Source organism: Elephas maximus, chromosome 15, assembly GCF_024166365.1.
Source record: "Elephas maximus indicus isolate mEleMax1 chromosome 15, mEleMax1 primary haplotype, whole genome shotgun sequence".
Taxonomy (NCBI): Eukaryota; Metazoa; Chordata; class Mammalia; order Proboscidea; family Elephantidae; genus Elephas; species Elephas maximus.
The window spans coordinates 33,779,541-33,796,180 of record NC_064833.1 but is presented as its reverse complement, the minus strand read 5'-3'; the positions used below and the strand labels follow the sequence as shown (position 1 = coordinate 33,796,180).

At 42.2% G+C, this 16,640-nt stretch overlaps 1 protein-coding gene across 1 annotated transcript in view; it reads left to right on the top strand.

Annotated features, from left to right (window-relative positions):
• Positions 1-5,755: 5,755 nt before the first annotated feature.
• The window catches only part of EMC2 (ER membrane protein complex subunit 2), a 66,542-nt gene continuing 55,657 nt past the window's right edge, over positions 5,756-16,640 (top strand). The window contains exon 1 of the mRNA XM_049853720.1: positions 5,756-5,841. Coding sequence (XP_049709677.1) covers positions 5,802-5,841 — 40 coding nt within the window. The 5' untranslated portion in view covers positions 5,756-5,801. The remainder of the gene's footprint in view (positions 5,842-16,640) is intronic.

The following is a 16,640-nucleotide window of genomic DNA, read 5'->3' as shown; positions in this document are numbered from 1 at the left end:
TTTTACTTCATCATTTCTTCCATTTGCTTTAGCTGCCTGGCATTCAAGAGCAAGTTTCAGAGTCTCTTCGGACATCCATTTTAGTCTTTTCTTTCTTTCCTGTCTTTTTAATGACCTCCTGCTTTCTTCATATATAACGTCCTTGATTTCATTCCATAACTCATCTGGTTTTCAATCGTTAGTGTTCAACGCATCAAATCTACTCTTGAGATGATCTCTAAATTCAGGTGGGATATACTCAAGGTCATACTTTGGCTCTCATAGATTTGTCCTAATTCTCTTCGGCTTCAACGTGAACTTGCATATGAGCAATTGATCATCTGTTCTGCAGTCGGCTCCTGGCCTTGTTCTGACTGCTGATATTGAGCTTTTCCATCATCTCTTTCCACAGATGTAGTTGTTTGATTACTGTTTATTCCATCTGATGAGGCCCACATATATAGTTGCCATTTGTTTTTAAAAAAAGGTATTTGAAATGAAGAAGTCACTGGTCTTGCAAAAGTCTATCATGTGATCTACTGCATCACTTCTATCACCAAGGCCATATTTTCCAACTACTGATCCTTCTTCGTTTCCAACTTTTGCATTCCAGTCATCAGCAATTGTCAATGCATCTTGATTGCATGTTTGATCAATTTCAGACTGCAGAATTGGCAGAAATCTTCAATTTCTTCATCTTTAGCCTTAGCATTTGGTGTTTAAATTCGAATGGTAGTCGTATTAACCTGGTCTTTCTTGTAGGCGCATGGGTATTATTCTATCACTGACAGCACGGTACTTCAGCATAGAGCTTGAAATGTTCTTTTTGATGATGAATGCAACACCATCTCCCTGTCATCTAGCGCTGTAATCTAGCCTCTGAGATTGTGTATGTTCAGGAGGAGGGGCGAGAATCAGGATTCGCCCAAAGTTGATACCAATGCGGTGCAGGTCAGACATATCGCTACTGTCCAACTTTTTCCTATTTGACACCAGTGTCCTTCCCACCCCCAACGGCGCTCTCTACTTCTCTGCTGGGTTTGATAATTCGTTCCACTGGCCACAAAGAACTCATAGACTACAACAGGCTGTAACTCAGGATGAGGACCAGCTTGGAAGTAACAGGATACAACTCAGGACACAGGATACAGTTTGTCAATCAGGATAGCTTTCAAACAGGATGACTCTCACCTCCTTCTTGGTCATGCTGCAGGCAGATCCTTCTCCCTGTTGTACCAGCCAATGGCCCTTTTTTAAATCACAGCTGTAGGCCCTCCTCTTGACTATGCCAGCAGGTAGGCCCTTCTCTTGGCTATGCCAGGAGGCAGTTGCTTTTTTGACCACACCAGCTTGACAGGCCCTTTTTTCAGCAGGCCAACCAGCAGCCCTTCTCTCAGCATGCCAGCTGACAACCCTCCTCTTAGCTGTACCAGCCTGTGGGCCCTCTCTAAACCCCTGCCCTGCAGAGGCAAGTGTTACAACTCTTTTGGTTCCACTGACAAGTGCTTGTAGGCATCCCACTCAGCCAGCAAGGCTCCTGCCTGAAGGCACTCAGCTTTCTCTCACTCCACGGGCCAGCAAGCCCACTGTAGCCGCCTTGCTCTGTGGGCTGGCAATCACCACTGTAGCCATCTGTTGTCCCCGTGGTTCTTGCTGTTCATACTGCTGCTGCTGTTCCTCTGCCACTGGGCTCTGCTGTGGTTGCCACTATTTCTTGCCATCTTACACTGTCTTGTGTTATAGCTCTCTCTCTCTCCTGGGACTACAAGGTTCTTAGTGCAGGGACCCCAGATCCAAAAGATGTGCTCTACTCCAGAGTCCTCTTCTTGGTGGTAATGAGGTCCCCCTCAACCTCTGTGGTACTGGCCCTTATACTCAATTTCAAGGCATGTCCTTCCCAGCCAGACCATGAGCTGACCAATCTTCTTGGTACACTGCACTTAATCTGCATAGTAATGGACAAATTTCCTCAAGGTCACTTAATCCTACTGCATTGTCTTACATACCCTATCTGCATAGTATACTGACCAATCGCTTGTAAAACTGTGGTCCAGCCGATCATTTTTGGCAGAATTATAAACCCAAGGCCAGAAAGGCCACGTATAAGAGAAACCCATTGCACTAAAGAGATTCAGGAATGTTACTATTGTGCCCTATCAAGGTGATTCCAACTCATAGCAACCCTACAGGATACAGCAGAACTGCACTATAGGGTTTCCTAAGCTGTAATCTTTATGAGAGCAGATTGCCAGGTCTTTTCTCCCAAGGAACTTCTGGCAGCTTAGAACCACTGACCTTTCAGTTAGCAGCCAAGGGCTTACTCATTGTGCTACCAGGGCTCTCAGGAGTCGCTGGAGGAAATGGAATGTGTGGCTAACTGCCTCCGTGAGTAGGTATGTTTCAAACTGAGAAATGAATGACAAAAAGACGGCTACTTGAAGATCTGGAGAGAAGCATTCCAGGGAAAGGGAACAACCAAGGCAGATAACAACTTGGCATGGCTGAGGAATAGAAAGTAGGTGAGAAGGGCTGGAGTCCAGTGAAGAGAGGAGATTACCAGGAGGTGAAATCAGAAGTAAGTGGGGGTCAGATTCAGTAAAGCCCTGTAAACCATAAGAAGGCATCTGGAGTAAATTTTTATTGTCATCAGGAGTCATTTGAGGGCTTTAGCCATGGACTTCCATGGTCTGATTTTCTTTTTTTTTAAGACCATTAGGGCTACTGTAAGAAGCCCTGGTGACAGAGTAGTTAAGCAGCTCAGCTGCCAAAAAGTTGGCAGTTCTAACCCATCACTTGCTCCGTGGAGAAATATGTGGTAGTCTGCTTCCTTAAAGACTGCAGCCTCGGAAGCCCTATGCGGTAGTTTTACTCTTTCCTATAGGGTTGCTATGAGTTGGGACAGATTCTGCAGAATCCACCAGGCACTCCTTAGAAACTCTATGGAGCAGTTCTACTTTGTTCTATAGGGTTGCTATGAGTCGGAATCGACTTGACGGCAATGGGTTTGGTTTTTGGTCCTGGTATGCCACATACTGTGGTAAGGGGCTAGGCAATACAAGATAAACTGGACATAGTCCCTGCACTCAGTGAATATATGATTTGAAGGAAAGCATTGGATATAAAAAAGAAAACATGCTATTCATACCAAGTAATAGAGTTCATGTGTTGCGCTATGAAATATTATCCTTAATAATCTCTAACGTCAGCTGCCTTTTTTAGTTATCTACTTCATTCATTCATTTAATAAATATTTACTGTGTGCCAAGAGTTTTTCTGGGTTGATCTTCCAAGGTTAAAGTGACAGACAAGGTCCGTATTGTCAAGGAGCTTATACAGTAGTAGAAGACACAGAAAATAAGTAAACAAAGAAAAGGTGTCAAATAATAATAAGTGCCATAATGATGTGATAGGCATTGACTAGGGACTACTTTTTATTGGATGCTCAAAAAAGACCTTTCCTATATGCCAGAATTGACTCCACGGCATGAAAAAGCCGGAAAATGAAAAAAGAAGACAGAAGAATTGGTGCATTCAAATGGTAGTGTTGGTGAAGAATACTGATTATATCATGGACTGCCAGAAGAATGAACAAATGTGTCTTGGAGGAAGCACAGCCAGAATGCTTGTTAGAAGGGAGGACGGTGAGGCTTTGTATCACTTACTTTGGATCATGCTTGGTAGAGGGTCAGCAAAAAAGAGGGAGACCTTCAACAAGATGGACTGACACAGTGGCTGAAACAATGCAGGATCAGGCAACGTTTCATTGTTACACATAAGGTTGCTATGAGTCAGAGCTGACTCAATGGCACCTGACAACAATACATAAGGTCTCCATGAATGAGAGCCCACTTAATGGCAATAACTACAGGGCTAGTACTTACGTGAAAGTGCCATGAAGGTACTTTAGCTGCAGTATCTCTTTTAATCTTGATAACAAGTCCACAAGGTAAGTATTTTCTTTGTTGTAGTTGTTAGGTGTCCACCAGTCAGCCCACAACGCATGATGACTTCATGCACAACGGAAAGATACTCTGCCCAGTCATCTGCGAATCAGACAGCTGTGATCCATACGGTTTTCACTGGTTTATTTTTGGCAGTAGTTCACCAGACCTTTCTTTCTAGTCACTCTTAGTCTAGAAGCTCTACCAAAACCTGTTCAGCATCATAGCAACACAACTGATCACTGACACAGAAATGTAGATTGTGCATGAGGTGCATTGGCCGGGAATTGAACCCGGGTCTCCCATAAGGAAGGCAAAAATTCTGCCACTGAACCACAAATGCCTCTTACTTTCCTTCTATATAGATGTTATTAGCTTCTTTTTATATACGAGCATCTCTGATGCTCAGAGCGTCATATATGCTCACAGCAGTGGATCATGGATTCATGCCTGTCTGACACAGGGTTCTTCTTTCTATCACATACTAAACCCGCTGTGGCTGAGTCAATTCCGACTCATAGTGATCCCATAGGACAGAGAAGAACCGCCCCATAGAGTTTCCAAGGAGCGCCTGGTGGATCTGAACTGCCTTTTGGTTAGGAGCCATAGCACTAAACCGCTATGCCACCAGGGTTTCCTCTATCACACCAGGTTGTTTTATAGATGCGTTAGGAGAATCTGTGAATTTCTGAGTGGACAATTTTTAACTTTTTTTGAGTGAAAGATTTTTTAAAAGGTCTGTTTAGTCTGGGGAGAATGAAGCTTATTCAGATTTTAAGCCAAGGCTATAAAATCACCAGTATTTTCTGTCCTTATATGACTTAACTGTGGCATGTTCCACTTATATTTACTTTTTTTCTGGATATTACTTTCTTTCTCCTTGCTCAAATGTTGACTGATTGCCTCTTATTTCTTCACTGCCCCTTAACTGTGGCTGTTTTACAGGGACTTTTAGCCTTCTTTCCTCACTTTACACATTCCTTTTATACAATATCATATTCTTATACCTTCAAATACTAAACATATGCTTATGACTCTAAAATCTTTTGCTTCTAATTCAGACATTTCTCTCTAGTCTTGGGAGAATAGGACCAAAGGTTCCAGAAAGCAGTTCAGTTTGGTGGGAAACGGTGGAAAAGTGAAGTGCAGGGCTATGAAGGATCATTTGAACATTCATTCATTATTTAATCCACTTACTATTTACTACACACTTACGCTGAGGCTGTTCCTGTGGAACTTCACAACTACAGTGGCAGACATCACAAGCAGAGCAATTACATTCACGTCGAGCGTTAACGAAGGGTGCAGGTGGCCAGGAAGGTACTAGTGCATTAAGTCCTCAGACACAGGTACATAAAGCACAAAGGCAGAATTCCACCTAGTGCCTCAAAGGGATTTAATGAAAATCTTGGAGTTTATCAGTTCACTAGATCATTAAAAAGGAAATAATCGAATGTAACACTATTTTAACGCTGGGAACGATTAAGAGATTCGGGGCAGAATGTTGCAGCAGGCCATGACTGGGGAATGTGAGAAGATTGGATACACCTAAGTAGAGAAAAATGAAAACCCGCCGAGGGATGTTACAAGCCATGTGTTTGTTTAAAAGTCACGGTAAAAAAGCCCCCACCAAACGCTGCCTTTGCTCTCGTCAGCCTCCCGAGCGTTCCCAAACTTCCGGCGCGCTAGGCACCGTCCATCTTGCTCCGCCCCTTCCCCCAAAGCCTCTCCGCACAGCCGCGTGCACGTGCGTGGCGAATCCCGCCCCCTCCGCGCTCTCGGCCAATGAGAAATAGCATCGTAACTCGCTACCGCCCGGCCGTCCGTCACGTGACCGCATCTCCCCGCCCCTTCACCTCGCTGTTTCTAGGTTCTGTGAAGATGGCGAAAGTCTCTGAGCTTTACGATGTCACCTGGGAAGGTAACTGCGAGCTCGGGGTGGGGGCGGGGGAGGGTGCGCAGAAAGATCAAAATCTCTGGGAAGCAGTTCGGAAGTACCGCTGCTCTCGGAGAGTTGAGTTCTCATGTCTGTTTCCGGTACCGTGTTTCTCAGTGGACGCGCCAGACTGAAGTCTGAGAGGGGCCCCTGCCTTGGCCCGGCCACGGACTGGGGTCCGCGGCGTTCCCGCCGCGTGTGTTCATCTGGAGACTGGTCCGCCTATCTCCGCGCCAATCCACTGGCTCAGGGTAGCTTCTGTTGTGAGGCGGAGGGGACGTGGTGCTGGGGCTGTCACACTCTTGCGGTGGCTGCTGGGCGGCGCGGAGGAGGCAGGACAAGTAGCTGCTGTAGCTTCTTTGCAACCAAGAAATACAGGGCCTGTAAGGCCTTGTACTCAGCGCTGTGTCAGGGTTACACGTCTGTGCAGAAAAGGTGTAGAAGGTCCGTGAACAAATCTGATTCTTCTAAATCTTACTTTTTGTTTCGTTCTCTCTTCAAAACCGGGTTTTGACCCCCCCTTTATTTATTTTTTCCATATTTCTTTACCTTTCAAAACACATTTACACAACAGAACTTTTTTCTTACTTCCTACCGGTATTACTTTTCCGCAGGGGAGAAGAACTGGTTAGCTTAGGGGCACCTGCTCAAGTGTGATGGACTTCTGGGTTGATGTAAGGTGGGGCGTGTTCTTTAAAATCCAGAAGCAGCCAAACCTTGGGCCAGCTCTGTAAGAGAGATTTTATCTTCTCAAAAAGTTTTATTGTTGTATGCTTTCGAGTGGATTCCTACTTAGCATATTCCATTAGACTTCAATAACTAATCTGTTCAATAGATGCCTTCTTGGAGTGTTTAATACTTGGGAACTGAAAGTTTGGTGGTAAATAAAGAAAGAGAAGGGAAAATTCTTTTATACTTGAACTGAGTTCAATGCTTTATTGGCTTTATGGCCTCTAACACTCTGTGAACCTCAGTGTTTCCACCTGTATTGGGGAAATGCGTTATGTTAAACAAAGGTGTTAAGTAAGGAGAGTTAGATCTTGCATATACCAGGTTAAGTGACACACAGTCCCACCTTCCTAGTTTGATGGAGAAGTCCAAACTCAAACCCATTGTTGATTTCCTACTCATAATGACTCTGTAGGACAGGGTAGAGCTGCTCCATAGGGTTTCCAAGGCTGTAAATCTTTGTGGAAGCAAACTGCCCCGTCTTTCTCCTGGGGAGCGGCTGGCTGGTGGGTTTGAACGCAGACCTTCAGTTTGCAGCTGAGTGCTTTAACCACTGCACCACCAGAGTTCCTTTGATGGAGCACATAGACCTGTAAATACGTTGTGTCAGGATATGTTTTTTTAAGCTGGGTAGTGGATACGTGGCTGTTATTTTTAATGCTTCAGTTGTTTCATAATTTTTAGAAAGTGCTTTGATGAATGTTCAACATAGGCTTCTTAGAGGATGGTAGCATTGTAGGGGATCTTGAGAGAGGTATAACTACCAGCAGACAACATGGTTAAACCACTTGGACTTTACCCTTTGGGCATTCTAAAGAGGAGTGAAAGAATTAGGTTTGGAATAAGTAATAACTACTTCACAAGTTTGTTGAGTGACAAAACGTAAAACATGTTGAAGTACTTTCTTAAATACTTTAGAAAAGGATACATTTTTATTAGGTAATAACATGATTATGTCCTTCTCCTGTGTAGTTTGGGTCCTGCACACATCTCCGGTTTTATCTCGAGCTATTTTCCCTCTAAAGAAGCTCTGATGGTGCAATGGTTAAGCACTTGGCTGCTAACCAAAAGGTTTGAATCCACCCAGCGGCTCTGTGGGAGAAAAGACCTGGTGATCTGCTCCTGTAAACACTACAGACTTGGAAACCCTATGGAGCAGTTCAACGCTGTCATACACAAGGTCACTATGAGCCAGAGGACTCCTGGTGGTGTAGTGGTTAAGAGTTTGGGTGCTAACCAAAAGACCGGTGTCTGAATCCACCAGCTGCTCCTTGGAAATTGGATGGGGCAGTTCTACTCTGTTCTATAGGTATTGACTCAATTAGCAATGGGTTTGTTTTTTTTTCAAATGAGTCAGAGGAGCCGTGGTGGCACAAAGGTTAAGAGCTATGGCCGCTAACAAATAGGTCAGCAGTTTGAATCCACCAGGTGCTCCCTGGAAACTTTACGTGGCAGTTCTACTCTGTTCTGTAAGGTCACTATGAGTTGGAATCAACTTGACAGCAATGGTTTTTTTTTTTTTTTTTCTTTAAGAGTCTGAATCAACTTGGTGGCACATAAAAACATTCTCCCTCTCAACTTTCTCTGAGCTGGTTACATTGGCTTTCCTTGAATTTCCTAAATGTGCTGTGCTCTTTCTTGGCTTCAGGATGAGCACGTGTTATTCCAGGAGTGTTCTTTCTTTCTTGTCCTCCTCTTGCCTCATTACCCTTTTCATTTCATGTAGTTTCCCTCAAAGGTTACATACTTAAGACATCGACTCTGCTTTCCCAGTTCTCTGGCAAAAGAAAAAAGAGAAAAACAAAACCTAAACAGCAATAAGAAAAGAAAACAAACAAACAAAAAGCCTAGGCCTGATCCTATAAGTACATGTTCTCATACTTTGGAAGCATTTGCCCAGTTGTGTAAGTTTTAAAAATGTTTGTCTCTCCATCTAGAAGAAGAGGCCTATATTGTTCATTGTCACATCACTCCCCCCCACCAAAAAAAAACCAAACTCATTGCCCTTGAGTTGATCCTGACTCGTGGCAACCCCATGTGTTTGTGTTATAGAGTAGAACTCCTCCGTAGGGTTTTCCTGGCTGTAATCTTTTTGGAAACAGATTGCCAGGCCTTTCTCCAGTGGTGCCACTGGGTGAGTTTGAACCACCAACCTTTAGGTTAGCAGCTGAGAGCATACTGTTTGTGCCACCCAGGGAGCCTTGTCATATCACTCCCACCCACCAAAACCCACTGCCATCAAGATATCACTAGTGCCTGGCATATAGGAGGGGCCCAGTAATTATTTGTTGACTGAGTGAATTGTTAATGGGATTAATAATAAGCATTAACAAATTGTCACCAAAAGGCTGTAACTGTACATCATTTTCTAAGTGATGAAATAATTTCTTTGGTATCTTAGATGAATTTAGGGTACAGTTTGCTCATCTGTGAAATGAGAGATTAGACTTTTCCAGAACTAAAATTCTATGTAAGGGTCTTTTAAGAATAAAGAATTCTAGATTTTTATTTCAGAAATCTAGGATAACAGATTTTTTGGGATTAGGAGAGTGATGAGATGACTCTCAGGATTAGTTTTTTATTTAAATTTAGGAGGTGAGGGCTGTCAGTTGGTGCTGTATCCTCAGGAATTCCACTGAGTACTATCATGAATTCAAGTCATGGAAATGGTTAGTTCAAATAGTACTGTGATTCTTTAATAGGAGAATTTATCACATGTTTATGAAATACTTATATAATTAACACTCACCTCACCTCTGTTGGGCTGTATTAAAAAGATATGTATATGGTTTATTTAGCCAGTTGAAAGTTACATTTATTATCTAGGGGAGCTATTAAAGAGGAGTTTGGAGGTGGGAAAGAGAATTTTGAGTTGTAAGGAGGGTAAAATCAAGTTTCTTGAGAAGATGGCATTTGGGCTGGACATGGATAGGATGCTTAGCGCAATGCCTGGCATATAATCTGTCTTTGTTTCTTAGGGCTGCAACAACAAAACACCACAAAGTGGGTGGCCTTTGACAACAGAAATTTACCATCACAGTTCTGGAGCTGAGAAACCCAAATTCAGGGTATTGGTAGGGCCACACTCTGTCTGCATTAGGGGAAGATCTTTCCTCGTCCCTTCCACCTTCTGGTGGCCCCAGTCATCTGTTGGCATTCCTTGGCTGGTAGATGCATCTTCACATACCTCAGTCTGTTTCTCTCTGTTTTCTTCATTCATAAGGACACCACTCATGGGATTAGAATCCATCCTAGTCCAGTGTGAGGGCATACTAATAACATCTTCAAAGACCCCATTTCCAAACAAGGTCACAGTCACATACCCAGTTAGGACTTCAGCATATCTTTTGAGGGGACACAATTAAATCTGTAATAGGGACTAAATGAATATTTGTTGAAAAAAATTATTAAAAATGTTGGAGAGAACTTAGTTGTTTTTGCTGTCCCTACTTCCTGTCTTTTTACTCAGTCCTTTAAGCCACCACAATTTTGTTTCCATGTCCTGTGACTCCACTAAGGTCTCTAGGGAGATCTAATGCCAAAACTAATGTATGTGTTTTGTACATCTGTACTTCATTTGCCATTGCAGTTACCCCTCTATGAAAAATTCTTTCCTTGATTTTCTAACGATGTTCTTCCCAGATTTTTCTCCTGCTTTTCAGACCTTTCCTTTGCTGAGTTCTCATTATCCATTTGCACCTTAGTTTTTGGTGTTCTCAGTGGTTCTTCCCTTAGCCTTTTGTTTTCTTAATTACCAGTGATTATTAAACCTGAAAGTCCCTGGGTGGTACAGTTTGCGCTCGACTACTAACCTAAAAATTGGTGGTTCATACCCACCCAACAGTGCCATGGAAGAAAGGCCTGTTGATCTATTTCCATAAAGATTACAGCCAAGAAGACTCTTTGGAGCAGTTCTACTCTGTAACACATGGGTCACATGGGCCATGAGTCGGAACTGACTCAATGGCAACAGGTTTGACTTTTTGGTTTTTATTAAACCTAAAGTCAATAGACTTCTGGCTGATGCCAACATAAGTGTTAATGTGGTCTGTGAATACCCTGAAATTATACAGTATATAAAATTGAGTATGTATGTAAATGTTCATGGTTTTGGGGAAAGATGGTGCAAAGATCTCATCAGTTTTAAACAGATCTAAAAAACGTTAAATGTCTTCTATGAGCAGTCTCATTCACACCCAGCTTTAACTGTCAGCTTTTACGTCAGGTATATAGTTGAGTATGTTGTTCTCGCTGTTCCCTTTCCTGAGGATACAGTGTTGAACTAAACAGGCAAGGTCCTAGATCTCGTGGAACATGTCATGGGATTTCACTCCTAACTAAGGATCCATATTTCCAACTATTTACAGGGCATGTCTACCCAGATGTTCCACAATTAATAAAATTTAGAACTGAACTCATCGTCTGTCTTCCACCTGTCATAGTTATCTAGTGCTGCTATAACAGAAGTATCACAAGTGGACGGCCTTATCAAACAGGAGTTTATTCTCTCACAGCCTAGTGGGCTAGAAGTCTGAATTCAGGGTGCCAGATCCACGGGAAGGCTTTCTCTGTCTATTGGCTCTATAGTAAAGTCCTTGTCATCAAGCTCTCCTCGGACTAGGAGCTTTTCCGTTTACGAACCCCAGGCCCAAAAGATACCCTCTGCTCCCGGCACTGCTTTTTTGGTGACCTGAGGTCCCCCGTCTCTCTGCTTGCTTCTGTCTTTTATATCTCAAAAGAGATTGGCTCAAGACACAATCCAATATTGTAGATTGAGCTCTACCTCATTAACATCACTGCTGCTAATCCCACCTGATGAATATCATAGAGATAGGATTTACAACACATAGGAAAATCACATCAGATGACAAAATGGTGGACAGTCACACCATCCTGGGAATCATGGCCTAGCCAAATTGATAGATATTTGGGGGACACAATTCAATCCCTAACACTACCTGCTGCGTCCTCTAGCAGCATTACCACTGTCGTCACTTATTCTTTTCTGTGTTTTCCCTACGTAAGTAGATGACACTGTGTATCTCTCTCCATTTCACAAGACAGACTCCTGCTGTTCCTTTCAGAGATAGCTCTTTCAGACTTTGAAGTCTGGAAAATACAAATATGATTGAGAAATAGGTAATAATCAAATTTAACTGAAGTGTATGTTTCCTGACAGTCACTTTTGAAAGATAAGGTCCAGAAAGGTAAGTTGGAACCTTGAATCTAGCCTAAGGAGTTTGTACTTTATTTTGTAGGTAGTTGGGAGCGACTTTCCTAATTAAAAAAAAAGAAAAAAATCAGTGGCTTCTTTCATTCAACTTAAAGTTATGAATGTACAGGTTGATATAGGGCCAGGCCTTTTCTTTGATAGGAATTCACTGATTGTAGTTCCTTGTCATCTTTTGGGGCTCTGGTGGTGCGGCGTTTAAGAGCCATAGCATGCTACGGTTGCGAACCAAAAAGGTTGGCTGTTCAAATCCACCAGCGGCTCCTTGGAAACTCTATAGGGTAGTTCTATTCTGTCCTATAGGATTGCTGTGAGTTGGAATTGACTCAACGGCAGCAGGTTTGGTTTCGGTTTGGCTTGTCATCTTTAATAAACCATTTTCATTTTTTAATGTGGACAGAAATATAAGACCCTTGTATAGTAGCTTCAGCACACAAGTATTATAGATTATTTTCTTCATAATATTTTTAATTAAGTTACTATACGTAATGTTACAGCAGTTTTTCAAATCTCTTTACCTTCATGGAGTCTTTTCAAAGCATCCAGCTTTATTTCGTGAAATAAGTATCTTTTTGTCCTTAAATTTTCTTTGACTTGCGTAATACTTAATTATGTTGTATAACTACATTAGGTTTAACTGGCATGAACTGGTGGAAATACAGATACAGCTGACTTTTAAAAATGTAACAACTGATGGAATAACCAAGAGCTAGTTGATGAGGCCTATTAACCGAGAGCTCCTAAAATGCTATGGACATCATCAATATGTTTTACAGAAAAAATTCTTTGAGTTCATTCTAACAGGATGTTGGTTAAGAGAGTTTTTACTGAACCTTATTATCTCACTTTTCATATTTTACGTACTTCTTTATGTTTCTTATGCACATATATCTTCTCAGTCCTTTCAGTGACCACATAGTGGTGAGAGTCAGAAAACGAGCTCTCACTAAACACTTGTTTGTTTAGCGAAAGAATGAATGCTAGGATATGTAGTTTATGAAGTTTGACCCACTAGTACCTCTGGTAATGGTAATAATAATGATGAAAATGGCATAGTGTATATTTTGCAGATATTATCTCCTTTAATCTTCATACCTATCCTATGAGATATGTTTTATTTCCATTTTACAGGTGAGGAAGCAAACTAGAGAGGTGAAGTGGTTCATCTGAGATCACACAGGTAGTAAATAGAGTGCCATGATTTGAGCTGCTCTGATCTTATGCTGCTTTTGTCTTATTCTCCCCTTCCCCACTCAGTTAATAACTGAATTCATCTACCTAGGCTGTCATTCTGTTTTTGAAACGTGACAGGCTAGTTTCTGTCTTAAGAACTTAACATTTGCTGTTTATGACTGGCCCTTTCTCGTTCTTCCCTTAGCTTAAAATCTACCTCCTCCGAGAAGCCTTCTCTGACCAGCCTTTCCAAATACTGCTCCTTTCCCTATCCCCTGACTTTATCATTATTTGAAGTTATGTGGCTTGTTTATCATTCTACACTACTGGAATGTAAGCATGATGAGTACAGGGACTTTGTCTTGTTTCTCACTTTATCCCCAGTACCCAGAATAGGCCTGGCACATAGTAAGTGTTCAGTAAATATTAGTTGAATGAATGAAAAAATTCCAAAGGTTATGGTTCCAGTCATTACACTGTACTGCCCAAAAAGCAATAGGGGTCATTGAATACCTTAAGAATTTGAATTGCATAATGAAGTAAATCCTTTTAGAAATATCTGGTATAATTTGCAGATGGAATTTGGACAGAGACCAGTTAAGAAGCCATCCTAGCATCTTTGGCATGAGGTTAGGAGAGCCTGGGCTTGGATAGTAGCGGTAGAAGTAGAGTGGAAGGTATAAACCATAGAAATATTTCAAAAGAAGAGTTACAGGGCTTAGATACCAAAGGAGGAGTCGGAGACAGCAGTAAAAATTTGAATCCTAAGGTGACATTAACAGAAGGTGGCATTAACAGAAAAGTGAACATTAAGAAGGGAAGCCACATTTGTTAGGAAAAGAAGATGATTTGGTTTTTTGATGTGGTGAGCTTTGACATAATGGAATATCAAAGGGGAAAACATTTCTTGAAGGAGTAATTTTACTGCTTATATTTTTACTAGTCATTTATTTGATGAAGGTATTTAAGGCATTACTGAAAAGATTAATATGTGACAAATATTTTCACATCGTACTTAACAGCAGCGTCTGGAATGTGACAGGGTCAACTGTGTAGGTATAGTTTAAGTAAGATACTTACAGGTGAAATGCTGCTTATTTTACAGAAGTTATATTTTCATACATAAAAAATGTTCCTTGTTTTCTGTTCAGCTGTTGTATTTCTATGTTTGTGACTGTGTGTTAGACTGTTGTTCTCCTGAGCAGATGTGCTTTAAAACAGTGTGTCCTTTCTCCTGCAATAGTGTTTTCCCACAATTCACAATAAGAGATACATTTTACAATTTAACCCAAGTTTACTTATTAAACGAATAATTTCAGCACACAGCTTGTTCCTATGAGGCAGAGGTTAAAGATGTCCCAAATGTCCAACTTTTCCAAGCTGCTGTACCACTGCATCATCTCTAACATCAACTACTCCCTCTCCCCTCAGCACTCTCCCTCCTGTCTTTGGGTTCCCTAATTTGCTGCAACATCTCATAGAATTCATGAACAGTATAAATGATGTGGCTCACTTGATTGTGGAGGCTGGCAAGTTCCAAATTTGTGGGTCTGGCGTAGACTTCTCCCGAACCACATGGCTGCAGGGACTGATGAATCCAAACCGCCAGTTTAGACCGTAGGGTGCTGGCTCACAAGGCTGTGGAAGCTGGTGGATCAGGTCACACAATAGGCCAGTGGTTCTAGGGGCTGTGGAGGCCAACAAATCCCAGAATTGGCAAACAGCAGCCTCTGGCTTGAGTCCCAAGAACCGGAGGCCAGTTGATCACGAATGGGACACGGGATCCAGATACAGAGAGAGAGAGCCCCATGAGGACACACACAAATATCTTAGATGCAGGCCACACCCCAGGGAGGGACATAACTTGAATAAGAGTGGAACTTGAACCTCACCCTCCTGCAAGGCTTCCCCCCAAGACACATCCTACACCAGTCCTGCCTCTTTAGCATGTAGAGGTTAGGATCCACAACACATAAAATGGAAGATGGTTGTTGTTACGTGCCTTTGAGTAGCTTCCTCTTCATGGTGACCCTATGTAGAACAGAACGAAATGTTGCCAGGCCCTGTGCCATCCTCAGAATCTTATGCTTGTTGCAGCCACTGTGTGAGTCCATCTTGTTGAGAGTCTTCCTCTATTTCATTGACCCTCTACTTTACTAAGCATAATGTCCTTCTGCAGGGACTGGTCCCTCCTGATAACGTGTGCATAGTCCGTGAGATGAAGTCTTGTCATCCTTGCTTCCAGTAAGCATTCTGGCTGTACTTCTTCCAAGACAGATTTGTTAGTTTTTCTGGCAATCCATGGTGTGTTCAATATTCTTTGCCAACAGTATTGGAAATACATGCAATACTGGGAATCATGGCCTAGCCAAGTTGACATATAACCCCAACCATCATAGGTTCCATATATCTTATTTGCATAGTCCCACTCAGTCATTGTGTGTGAGTCACAAAGACCACGACTAGAAGGGCCATATTACGTAATTCATTGCACTGCACTCGTACACAGAGTCTCGGGGACGCAAATGGTTAAGTACTTGACTAGTAGCCCAAATATTGGCAGTTCAAGCTCACCCAGAGGTGCCATGGAAGACAGACCTGGCGATGTGCTTCCGAAAGGTCGCAGCTTTGAAAACACTATGGAGCAATTCTACTCTGAACACATGAGGTCTCCATGATTCGTAATCAACGGCAACTGTAACAACAACAACATGCTCATACACGTACACATACGTAAATGTGTCTCAGCATGTGTGTATGTACAAACTGAAACCAAGGTCCATTTAAAAAGTATTCTTACAGTGAGCAAAGCATTCTGTTCTATCCTGTTCTAGTCATTCTATTTAACTCCTCCTCTCCCTCCTTTTTTTTTTTTTCTCCCTCCAAAGGAAACCCTGGTGGCGTAGTGGTTCAGTGCTACGACTGCTAACTAACGAAAGGGTCAGCAGTTCGAATCCACCAGGCGCTCCTTGGAAACTCTATGGAGCAGTTCTGCTCTGTCCTATAGGGTCACTATGAGTCGAAATTGACTTGACGGCACTGAGTTTGGTTTGGTTTTTGCTTTCTTCCCCCAAAATACTGGAAGAAAGTCACTGAATTAATTTCACACCCCGCTAACAGTGCTGCAGTGCAGTTTAAATACACTTGTACTGGAGTTCTCTGTGCGTTACAATAAATGACTTCCTTTTTTCTGGTCAAATGGCCTTTTCTTTCAGATTGACTGTTTTCGACATCCTGAAACAGTCTGATTAGACAAATTTGTAGGACTGTGAATAATTCAAAATCTCTGTTATCCCATAGGTATTGACCTTTTTAAAGAATATGTTGATTCATGTAAATGAATAAATGGTATCTCAGGATATATAATGAAATGAAAGGAAGAGAGAACAGGATTTGAGGAGGGAGTTTTGGACTAAAGGAGTCAGCAGAATAAGAAGCAGGCATGTTTGTCCACCTTTCAGACGACAGCAGCCTCTCCACAGCAGAACCTAGGCCTCGTGGAAGGAATAAATAGAATGCTCATAGTCATTTTTGTTTAACCTTTGACCATTAGTTCATCCTACACAGTAGTTAATAGAATGTGCAAGCAGGTAGTGAGCGACCTATTTACACAGAATATAATAAAGTGCCCTTGGCTTTGAGGAGCGTGCCT